Here is a 12258-nt window from a genome sequence, read left to right on the forward strand (position 1 = left end):
CATGACCATGAGAAACCCAAGGTCTTAATGTGACATGGACTCCCTTCATAATGCCCAGATTCAGAACAGAATAGAAGTGGTTGCTGTCGTCGTCTCCTCTCAGAGCTGGATAATGAACAGGCCAGTGTGCCTGAGCCTCCCTCTTTGTTAACTTGGTCTTTGAGTTAGTGGTTTGTAGAAAGGCCGCCCACGTCACTGGCACTGCAAGCTGATCTGCCCTCAGTAATAATTGAGTTTTTCCATTTAGCCAGTCTTTACCTGGAGCAGAATGGGTCTAGAAATAGGGACGAGCATAATTCTGTAGCCTTGGTCTGTTAAATGACATAGAGACACGTGAAACTGAAATCCTGTTCAAATCAGTTGCTACCATCACTGTTTTATGTCGCAACTAAAGTCTGCACTAAACTAGAAAACCAGATGGGTGACATTCTAATATGGCAGGGAACATTCAGGCAATATGCAGGGAGCGTTCTCTTTGCTAGCTTTTTCCTGTCTTCCTCTCAAGTCTTCCATTTCTTCTTTAGTTCCCTGACAGAATAAAGGTCAAAAGCTTCAACACCTCTGCAGAAAACACATTTACAGGCTGTCAGAGCTGTAAAAGTTACTGAGTAAACAAGCGTTTAGGAGGATGTCTCTATATTCCTGTGGGACAGGGCCAAGAGGGCCTCGGAACGCAAACCGTAATGTGCAGTGATGGTGTTGGTGGGCCCAGGAGCGTTCTGGGATACAGCTGCGTATCCAGCACTCATCCTCAGACTTCTGTGTGATTCTCTTCTATGAGATGACTAAACCAGCAGCCGCTAGGCTAGCTGAATGAGGGGACAATGGTGATAGTCTGTCATGATCGTTAGTAAAGCTTTAGAGGGACTAGAAATCACAGTCCTAGGTTTTCTAATGTCTGATAAGTTTAATGATGGAAATGTATTTTGATGGTAATTTGATTACGTGAAATGGAATTTGACTCATTTAAGCACTATGTTCATATAAGACATTCAGGTAAGCAATTATATTAATACCCTTTGGTGGAGGTCACGATTAATTGTCTTTGAAAACAAATTAACTGGTAACCTTTGTACTAATAGCCCCTTGTTCATATGTAAGCACCTTTCAGTCAGTCTGCACTCACTTCCAGTAGTGCTGACATTCAAACAAGTCCTCTTAATATTGGGCGAGGAGGGGAATAGCCTAATCTTCCTGAATCCAGTCTCTCTCCAAAGGGAAATGTTTTCTGTCTGTCAGTTTAAATCCCTCTCTGTCTGTCTGTCTCTACTCAGATTCTCTTTGAGTTCGCTAAGTTCAAAGCGGCAGGAGGGGACTGTTTACCCACTACAATTGCTGGTTATATTGAGGGGAATTATTCCATGTAGACATGGTATTAAAGTCTGTTGTGTCCTTACAACAACAAACAACAGCCAGGCCTGGCTGCAAAAATAGCCAGGTGTTTATTTTTATTTTTTTTAAACTAGCCTATTAGGTGGTTTTCTTTTGTCATCAACCTTATTGCTAATGCTGTGTCATGTCCTTTGCGTGTAGATCTATGGAATGAAAGATTGATATGACACTGATTATACTTGGCTGCTTCTCTTTTGGTTAATTCAGTACATCCCCTCTCAATTTACTTTTCACCAGCTCTTGGCACTGTGTAAAGACATTCTGTGGGTTTGTGCTTTTTAGAAGATAAGATGGATACAAACTTCTAGAGAATGTTTGAAGCACAATTTTTCATTTTGTTTACCATAATCATATAGCTTTCGTTGGTTGGTGGAAGTGTAAGCTACCTTCTAGTACGTGTTATGTCCAAAAGGCTAACCAGAGAGAATACACTTTCAGCAGTAGTGTGTGACTCTTACCACATTGTGTGATTTATCAGAGGCTGTATTCTCTCCCCTGTGCTAGTGTTCAGTGAGTTCAGCCAGTCCGTGAGGTTACCAAGGTCTCCAATGTTTTCCTGAACTTTTCAACTCTTCAGATATGAGTGTCCAATGACAACACGCTGTTTCAGATCAAGAGCTGACCAAGAAGAACAGGTAATACCAAAATATCTAGGGTATCAGTATATCATATTAGTTGTAGCTATGAGGTCAGCAGCTCCACAGAGCTGAAGAGGCCGTTCTGTTCTGTAATAAGTGAAGCCACGGCCAGTTGGTGCTCCTGACAGTTCTGTCATAACTGGAGAGTGGGTGGAGGAACAGAGGGCTGGAACTCTCTAACCCTGATCTTCTCAGGGCAATGCTGTTGGTCTGATAGGTGGGCCTTGGCTGGGTGGGGAAACACACTAATGATTTTGAGGGAGTTGTGAAGGGATTAGGGCTGTGATGAGCTGTGGGACATTCAGTGACAACCCCACCAGCTGCTGGTCTGGCCCAGGACAACAAGGAGATGGGCAGACCACTGCCTGAGGAAAGGGTGGGTGATGGTGGGGAGGGCTCGCTCGCTCGCTCGCTCGGCCTGTGTACACCTGCTTCATTCCCTAGTTGCATTCTTTAAAAAATAAATGTATTGAATATTTAAAACATACAATATACTTGCAGTGAAGCCGCTCAACAACTACATCACATTAGTCATCTAATGGACTCCCATCCAGAGCGACACACAGAAGCAAACAGGGTCAACGCCCTGCTCAAGGGCACGTCGACAGATCTCCCACAAGGTCAAAAAGGGGACCCGATCCAGCGATCCACCGGCCCAAGCTCCCAACCGCCAGGACACCAGCCCTCCAAAATCCCCCCCACAGTTCCCCAAGAGCTGCCCCTCAACCATCTGAGACCCCTCCCACAATAAAATAATCCATTCCCCACCTCCAAGACCCCCCCTAATAACCAAGAAAATGAACAAAAGACAAGGAAAACAGAAAACAACAAAAGTCATAACAGCAAGGCGAACTGAATGTTTGAGTGCATGTATAGCACTATTTGTGTGTGTGCATTTTGAATGAGTGTGTGTGTATATGGCATACACACACACACACAGGCATATTCCAGATAAATAATTGATGATACACTTTGGACTGTAGTGTTAAGTGGTGAAGTGTGTTTTAATACAGTACAGATTCACAGTTTTGATGTTGGTTCTGTTTTTCTGTGCTCTGTTTTATTTACTTAACAAATAAGGAACACTCAATGTGCACTTATAAATCATAACAATTTTTATCAAAATACAGCTGTAGACAGAAGTCAAAAATCAAACATCACACATACAACTGATGTCTCTCCTGAGTTCTGCAAAATAGGAAAAGTCCTAAGTTATTTTATTAAGCTCGAAGTCCAGCCCTAGTGATGTCACTGCATACGTCATTACCTTCTACTCATCAGTCCAAGCCCATCCATACACAGCTATTTATAACTTGCAAGAGAGATACAATAGTTCCAGTGTTTTCAAAAGGCTCAGCAGTAAATGTCCACTCCCCAATTTGACTTAGAGGAATGTCTGACTAGTCTCTTATCTCTTTCACTCCCCTGCAGGGTTCTGTGTCTAATCTCTTTTAGCCTAGAGGTGCCTTCTCACAGACACCCTGCAATAATTCACACATCTCTCAGACCGTTTCTTTATAAGAGGCAGAGACTAGAAAAGACTGGAACAATTAAACCTTATAATGAATATATATATATATTATAAATCCATATTTATAGGGTCCTAGCCTACAGATTAACTATATATATATTTGCCAAACTGCTCAAAAAAATAAAGGGAACACTAAAATAACACATCCTAGATCTGAATGAATGAAATAATCTTATTAAATACTTTTTTCTTTACATAGTTGAATGTGCTGACAACAAAATCACACAAAAATAATCAATGGAAATCCAATTTATCAACCCATGGAGGTCTGGATTTGGAGTCACACTCAAAATTAAAGTGGAAAACCACACTACAGGCTGATCCAACTTTGATGTAATGTCCTTAAAACAAGTCAAAATGAGGCTCAGGAGTGCGTGTGGCCTCCACGTGCCTGTAGGACCTCCCTACAACGCCTGGGCATGCTCCTGATGAGGTGGCGGATGGTCTCCTGAGGGATCTCCTCCCAGACCTGGACTAAAGCATCCGCCAACTCCTGGACAGTCTGTGGTGCAATGTGGCGCTGGTGGATGGAGCGAGACATGATGTCCCAGATATGCTCAATTGGATTCAGGTCTGGGGAACGGGCGGGCCAGTCCATAGCATCAATGCCTTCCTCTTGCAGGAACTGCTGACACACTCCAGCCACATGAGGTCTAGCATTGTCTTGCATTAGGAGGAACCCAGGGCCAACCGCACCAGCATATGGTCTCACGAGGGGTCTGAGGATCTCATCTCGGTACCTAATGGCAGTCAGGCTACCTCTGGCGAGCACATGGAGGGCTGTGCGGCCCCCCAAAGAAATGCCACCCCACACCATGACTGACCCACCGCCAAACCGGTCATGCTGGAGGATGTTGCAGGCAGCAGAACGTTCTCCACGGCGTCTCCAGACTCTGTCACGTCTGTCACGTGCTCAGTGTGAACCTGCTTTCATCTGTGAAGAGCACAGGGCGCCAGTGGCGAATTTGCCAATCTTGGTGTGCTCTGGCAAATGCCAAACGTCCTGCACGGTGTTGGGCTGTAAGCACAACCCCCCCCCGTGGACGTCGGGCTCTCCTACCACCCTCATGGAGTCTGTTTCTGACCGTTTCTGACCGTTTGAGCAGACACATGCACATTTGTGGTCTGCTGGAGGTCATTTTGCAGGGCTCTGGCAGTGCTTCTCCTGCTCCTCCTTGCACAAAGGCGGAGGTAGCGGTCCTGCTGCTGGGTTGTTGCCCTCCTATGGCCTCCTCCACGTCTCCTCCACGTCTCCTGATGTACTGGCCTGTCTCCTGGTAGCGCCTCCATGCTCTGGACAATGAAACATTGTTCTTAACCTCTGTAAGACGATGTTCCAAACACTCATCTAGAATGTCTCTACATCTCCTTTCTGAGTTCAAAGTCTTGCTCTGCTCTAGATGTCCACATGGATTCCCTTCCAGTGGATTGCCTTCCAGTGGATTCCCTTCCAGTGGATTCCCTTCCAGTGAACTTCACATGCCTGCATGCTTGATTTGATAGACCCAGCCCTCAGGGGTTGGTATGGAAGCTCATTCCTCTACTGAGCTGCAGTCAGGAGCTACTGTGGATGGGACAGCAGTAGAGCAGGGTAATTCTGGAGCCTAATAATATTATCATCATCATGGTGTTAGTGAATCATTAATTTATTATGTGCCCCATCTGTCTGTCCTCCTATTACCTTGCTGGTGCACTTGGATCCAACGTTCACCTTTTCTGTTTCAAACACGGAGTTAAACCTGATAATGAGTTTACAGTATATGTAGAAGTTCTAGTCTAGCATCACTACATTCATTATAATTTGCATGCCTGCGATTTTTTTTTTCATGACCGTCTCGTGGGAGCGCTCTCTAGCTTGTTGACCTGCAGTGAAGGTGGACTGTTCCATGCTAGGTGTGTGTGTGTGTGTGTGTGTGTGTGTGATATCTTCCGTGCAGCCGAATGCTGGTAGGTCTATCGATATTCATAATGACACTATAAAAGCCTGGACTCCTAGCAGGCATGGGTAGAGGCAGACGCTATAATGACTGGTACTGGGAGGTAATGAGAGGAAATGGCCCCACGAGAATAGCCAATACAATCATATAACACTACACTCCTGACTGCTGGCTGTTTAGATGGAGCCACTGGAGAATAGTGGAGAATACTCTGCTAGCCTTGGAGCTAGCAAGTAGGAAGGAAATTGGATTACGTACAAGCACCTTTTGTGGAGTAGTCCCATTTAGGCACAGCATAGCAAGATGGCCTTGAACATCTACAAATATATTACGTCACCAAAACTAAAGTCGTTATACCTAAACTGGTCAGAAGAAGGCTACTGTGATGTAATGAGTAGAGCTCTTTTCTAACCATCTTCGATTATTAATTTAGAGATGCACTATGCACAAATCGCTCTGCATTTCCTGGTTGCTAAAATTCTAATAGTTAATTTGACTAAACGTGCAAGTGTAGTGTAGAGAATCATTGTACCATCTAAACCTCTGTGAAATACCTTTTCAATAACCAAAAATATTGTATTTTCAGATGTTTGAAGCTGGTGTACAAAACCTAAAGTAAAAGATGCAAAAACAAAACTTAAGAACAGGAAGCATAGAAATGGCACATATAGAACATATCTACTGCTTTCAATGAGAATGACATAACACACATTTCTATGTGAATTTGGTCAGGTTGCCCCAGAGAAGTTGCATATTGCAGCTTTAAACAATAATATTATAATATGGTGTTTGTTCGGCTGTACATGCAAATATGTTATTTAAGTGATGACATGTCTGCAATCTACTCATATTTGGTCCTGAGAGACAGTGGAGGATCCTCTCAGATTTTTAGCAGTAATACGAGGGGTTTACGGTTCCACAGAAGAGAATTATCCCCTGATCCTTTTCATCCCTCTATTTTTAGCCTCTGTTAGTCAATGAGGCTTAGGCTATGATGTATTCCATCCTTATTCAGCTGCCTGCCTGCCTAGTGCCCTTCAGACAAGCAGTACGGCAATTTTCATGACATTTCAAAAAATAAATAAACATTTTTCTTCCCAGTAGAGGAAAGTAATTTCCTCACCCCGCTCCCACTAGCAGAGTACAAGGCTGAATGAGTCGGCTCTGTTGGGCTTGAAATTCTCCCATTCAATACAATCTAAAACCTTTTATTTCCTCTCAGACCCATTAAATACTGTAGTTTTACAAAAAAAAATCCTGACCCCTCTTGACTGGTAGATAACATTGACCATTTAACCTCACTTGGACACGTCTTGTGGTAAATATAATAAAAAGGTTGCATCCCTCATTTCCCTCATTTTTGAATGGAAGTTCAACATACTGTATGGTTCAACAGACTACTAGATCTATTACGCTCAGTACATTTTGAGTTGGTTCCTTGTTTCGACTGTAGTGAGAAAGCAGTTTTTAATGCTATGGTGTCGGCCCTGGCCTGAAGGCGTATGTTCCTCCCAAAATAAAGCAAGCCTTGCAGAATGCAAATGTGATGTCATCAGGCAGGCAGGCAGGCCATATCATGCCAGACATCTCTGATTTGATCAGCTCCTAAACAGCAGCAGAGATGAACAGTGAGACAGGATTAATGTTCAGTCATACTGTACACGTTGCACATACTATACATGATGCTGGCTTGGCTGAATATTAATTGAAGGAATAAATGTGACAGCCAGCCTAATACTGCTCCAAACGCATTTGAAATTATATGTTAATTTGAGGCTTGAATTGCACATTATTTACGTACACATGTATTGCACATTGTATGCAATCTGCCACTCACATAACTGGCCTGGCAACTCGATTAGCTCCCAAACAACCAGGTTAAAATGATCCCCAACGTTTTGTCTCCTTTGTTGTCCAAACACTGCCTACTAATTGACCATCCAGTCCCCTCTCCCAGGGGTGTCACCTCTGTAATCCATTTTGCCCTCAGCACGTGAACAATGTCCCCTTGCATGACCTCAAGGTGTCCCTCTCCCAGGTGTTTCTGGGTAGTCATTAAAAGCCAGGGGGACAGGGCCAGAGCAGTTGGATCAGTCAGCAGGGCTGCCAGTCAGACCCTAGCCTGCACCACAGGGACCACCTCCCTACCACAGGGTTAACCCTATGGTTACCTTTATGTCTGGCTTTCTCACGTTGCAATCAATACGAGATTTGTAAGTGTAGCCATGTGAAACTAACCCTATGGTAATTGTTCTGGAGTCTGTATTACTATGATTTCTGAATGAGAGTGATTTTCTTAGTACGGTCATTGAAGGAAGTAGTAAATGTTCTAGGTCAGAAAATAGAGAATAGCCTAATCTTCATGACTAATGTTCAAACTTAGACGTCAAACAGTGACAAGGTTCTGGTCTATATAATAATAATAATAATAATAATAATAATAATAATAATTTAACATATGTTGTTTTCCCGATTTTTGTATTATTATTATTTTTAACATTTTTAATTGTATTTATTTATTTATTTTATTATAATTACTTATCCGGAAGAGATTGATGGCTAAAAAGAATCGCCACCTACAAATCCCACATGCTTCCTTCCCTCATACTACTATATTCTCAATCCCTGCCCCAAATCACCAAATCTGCCCCATCCTGCTACGTAATAATCCTCATACCATCCAAAACATGTGCTTTAGTGTCCCCCTAGTTAAACTGCTGTTTGGCCTGGGCTGAACTCCACATAAACACATTTAGGCTCTCCTCTTAAGTGCCCAGGGAGATGGGCAGAAGGTATATAAGGGGCTCAGGCTGGTATCTGTCACCACCCAGCCATTAGACCTGGCCCTGTCTTACATTGTGTACTACTGCCAGCCGATGCCCTCCATGGAACTGTCATTCAAGGTGAACGTCCAGACAGCTTTGTTTGTGCTCTCATATCACCTTGATATCTCCTATCACAGCAAGGCTAAGTACAGGGTCAACTGGGTCTTATTCTGGATGGTGCAATGTAAGAACATTATTGCAGATATAAATGTTATGTATAGAGCTGGAACAAGTGTTTTATTTTGTATTTTTTGCAAATCAGACAGTCATGTCCGTTATATTTCTACATCTCTATCTGTGCATTCTCCAGTCCTCCAGACTCTGAGTAAGCCTGATTGTGCTCATTTGTGGGCTGGTGTACAAATACAGTGTGAAGAGCAGCCAGTCTTGCTGTCTGTTTGAAAAGCTCACTTTTTGTGCATTGTCTTCCAAGTTGTGTGCATGTCCGCATGTCCGCATGCTAACATTATATCTTGTATCTCTTTTTATTAGAGCTCTTATTACAGCTTGTGGTGGCATTGGAAGGCTGACCAATAGTCGGCTCATGGCCTCATTGGCTATTTAAGTTAATGTGAGTAATTACTTGATAGGGATGACAGTGGATTGAGGGATGTAAGCTTTGAGCCCCCCTGCTTTTTTACTGAGACCATATCGCCCTATGACAGTTCAGATCGTGTTTTATTTGTCACATACACTGCATACTGCCTCTACCGCCGCTGATACCAGACATGTGGTTCTCTCTTTTCAATCAGTTGCAAAGCGGCATGAATGTTGTCTTGTCTTTGGTCATGCAGGCTTTGTGAATGTGTACACAAAGTGGGAGTGTGAAATTATTTATGAACAGAATTGACAGTACATTCACTATAAAACATGAGCATTATTGTATTGACTTGTTCTCCAGACCATTCCTCATTTGTTTGTGGTTTACCACCTTAATCTGATACAGCTAGCGAATGGTGTTTTAAATGTTTGTCATGACTCCAGGTTTGAGCCATCAGTCTGTGTGCCGGCCCTGGCTGCACCGTCATCAGTCTCTCTACATCCAGATTATAGTCTTTGGCTCTCTCACGTTGGCTGTATTAGGGCAGATTGCCCAATGATGACTCTGCCAGATTTTTAGGAGACTGTTGTTGCTTGCATTTCTGTTGTCAGTGTTGATTGTGATGTTGACGTATGGGGGTAATGTTAAGTGGTGTGCCAGTCTGGGGTGGAGAAAGCACTTTCTCATCAGCCCTTTGTTCACTTGCAATCAAAGAAAGCAATACAGTGAATGTACCAATAGTATTCCAATGTTTCCTCACCTGTTTCAACACAACACTGGCCAAAGTGCTTTATGTTAATCTGATGATATTTGATTAATGGTACTGTGATAAAGGTAATAATCCTTCCTTTGTGTGTTTTGATTTCCAGTGGGAGTTCCTGTGGTCTCTCATCCTCGTCTTCACCTTCTCTCTGCTCCTGGTCTGGTTCTACTTCTGGTGGGAGGCACACAATGACTTCAGTGAGTTCAACTGGTGAGTCCTGCTGTACCGTGTGTGTGTGTGTGTGTGTGTGTGTGTGTGTGTGTGTGTGTGTGTGTGTGTGTGTGTGTGTGTGTGTGTGTGTGTGTGTGTGTGTGTGTGTGTGTGTGTTAGTTATACAACTCGTAGATTAATGTCTCTCAGTATATCAGTGTCATCCGTCAGTGTTCTGTTCACTAAATGCTCCTATGACCGTCCCCTACATTGATTCTCTGGCAATTACTTAGATTCATGTTTTACTTTTAAATGCTGCCCTTTTGTCTCCATATGTTTTTGCCTGAACTGAAAATTCTAACTCTAGAGTGTTGTTTTTTTTTGGTTTGCCAAACACATTTTGGGATAATCCTCTTCCCTAATATGGGTGCGGATTTATGGACCTTAGGGCATTTATCACTGCAGATTATAGTGAGCATGATTACATAAAGCAGGAATACCCTTTGACCCCAAATCACCTCTGAGATCATTCCATTCATGTCTTCCCCACAGTTACCATAAAACCAATTATACTTGGAGACAATTCAGGTGTTGGTTTTGCCATGAGACAAGAGATATTGAGCATTCTATTGAAGAATATACTACCACTGAAATTATGAATTGGGTTTATTTAGTTGAGCTTTTGACCAAGCTCTTGACCAAGTCCTCAAAGCCTTCTACATTGAATGTGCACGCTATGCCCCAGAGTCCACTATGATATGAGAAACTCCTACATGGCAGTATGTGCCTCTAAGCTTTAGTCCAGCCAGATCCGTGTGTACTGTAGTTTCATAGTGTTCAGTGGCATTTCATTCACGCTGGGCTGTCAGACCAGACAGACACATGGTCAGGTCAGCTTGTGTCTGACAATCATTCTGTCACCCAGAAAACAGAGACTAAAGACTAAGTTCTCGGACACACCAACAGCGTTTGCTGGCCGAGAGCACTTTGCACCTCTGAGCGTAATTTGCAAACCGAGTGAGTACCGATTTTACATGTAGAATTGAGTAAAACATTTTTGGCAGTCAGACCTCTACAAACACATTTGGTGCAATGTGTGCGTGCCTTGAGAGAGAGAGCGAAGCTTTGTTTCTTCTTGTAAGGTGCAATTTGCTTTGTCCGCCCAAGGTCATTCCCCTCACTCTCTCTGTTCGCCACCGCCTTTCTCTTTCTCTCATTAGTGCTCAATGTCACCTCTGCTTCCCCCATCGTCCTTCGCGCCGTATTTCTCTCCCTGCCCCCTCATCCCACTTTCTCCCTCTCCTTTCATTCTCTTATCTCACTGCTCCTCTCTCTTCTCCTCTCTCCTATTAATTTTATCATCAGTCTCTCTACACACTCTCTCTGAAGGCATCAGCATGCTTCAGTTCAGCTGGTGCCTAGCTGAACTCAGCTAAATCAAATAAAATCTTATTGGTCTCATGCGCCGAATACAACCGTTGTAGAACTTACTGTGCAATGCTTACTTACAAGCCCTTAACCAACAATGCAGTTTTAAGAAAAATAAGAGTTAAGAAAATATTTACTAAATAAACTGAAGTAAAAAAAATCTAAGAGAAACAATAAAATAACAATAACGAGGCTATATACAAGGGGTACCGAGTCAATGTGCGGGGGTACAGGTTAGTTGAGGTAATATGTACATGTAGGTAGGGGTAAAGTGACTATGCATAGATAAACGGTGAGTAGCAGCTGCGTAAAAAAGGGGGGGAGGGGGTCAATACAAATAGTCTGGGTAGCCATTTGATTAGCTGTTCAGCAGTCTTATGGCTTCGAGGGTAGAAGCTGTTAAGAAGCCTTTTGGACCTAGACTTGGCGCTCCGGTACCGGTTGCCGTGCGGTAGCAGAGAGAACAGTCTATGACTAGGATGGCTAGAGTCTTTGGCAATTTTTAGGGCCTTCCTCTGACACTGTCTGGTGTAGAGGTCCTCTGGCAGGAAGCCTGGGCCCAGTGATGTACTTACGCTTCTGTGTGTGGAGACACAGCCTTAAGGAGACAGTCTTTTTAGAACAAGGCATCAATAATTTGCCACGTTAACATACAGTTGAAGTCGGAAGTTAAAATACACTTATGTTGGAGTCATTAATACTCGTTTTTCAACCACTCCACAAATTTCTTGTTAACAAACTATAGTTTTGGCAAGTCGGTTAGGACATCTACTTTGTGCATGACACAAGTCATTTATCCAACAATTGTTTACAGACAGATTATTTCACTGTATCACAATTCCAGTGGGTCAGAAGCTTACATACACTAAGTTAACTGTGCCTTTAAACAGCTTGGAAAATTCCAGAAAATGATGTCATGGCTTTAGAAGCTTCTGATAGGCTAATTGGAGGTGCACCTGTGCATGTATTTCAAGGCCTACCTTCAAACTCAGTGCCTCTTTGCTTGACATCATGGCAAAATCAAAAGAAATCAGCCAACACCTCCGAAAAATT

General features: G+C 43.1%; 1 protein-coding gene across 4 annotated transcripts in view; it reads left to right on the forward strand.

The window, feature by feature from the left end:
- The window catches only part of LOC106613071 (glycerophosphodiester phosphodiesterase domain-containing protein 5), a 109367-nt gene that overhangs the window by 65643 nt on the left and 31466 nt on the right, over positions 1-12258 (forward strand). For all 4 annotated transcript variants that reach the window (XR_001330425.3, XR_001330426.3, XM_014214959.3 and 1 more), the window contains exon 3: positions 9734-9837. Coding sequence is in view for 2 of the 4 variants with exons in the window: in XM_014214959.3 (XP_014070434.2) it covers positions 9734-9837 (104 nt within the window). In the remaining 2 variants the exon portion in view is untranslated. The remainder of the gene's footprint in view (positions 1-9733; positions 9838-12258) is intronic.

Source organism: Salmo salar, chromosome 09 (assembly GCF_965601325.2).
Source record: "Salmo salar chromosome 09, fSalSal1, whole genome shotgun sequence".
Taxonomy (NCBI): Eukaryota; Metazoa; Chordata; class Actinopteri; order Salmoniformes; family Salmonidae; genus Salmo; species Salmo salar.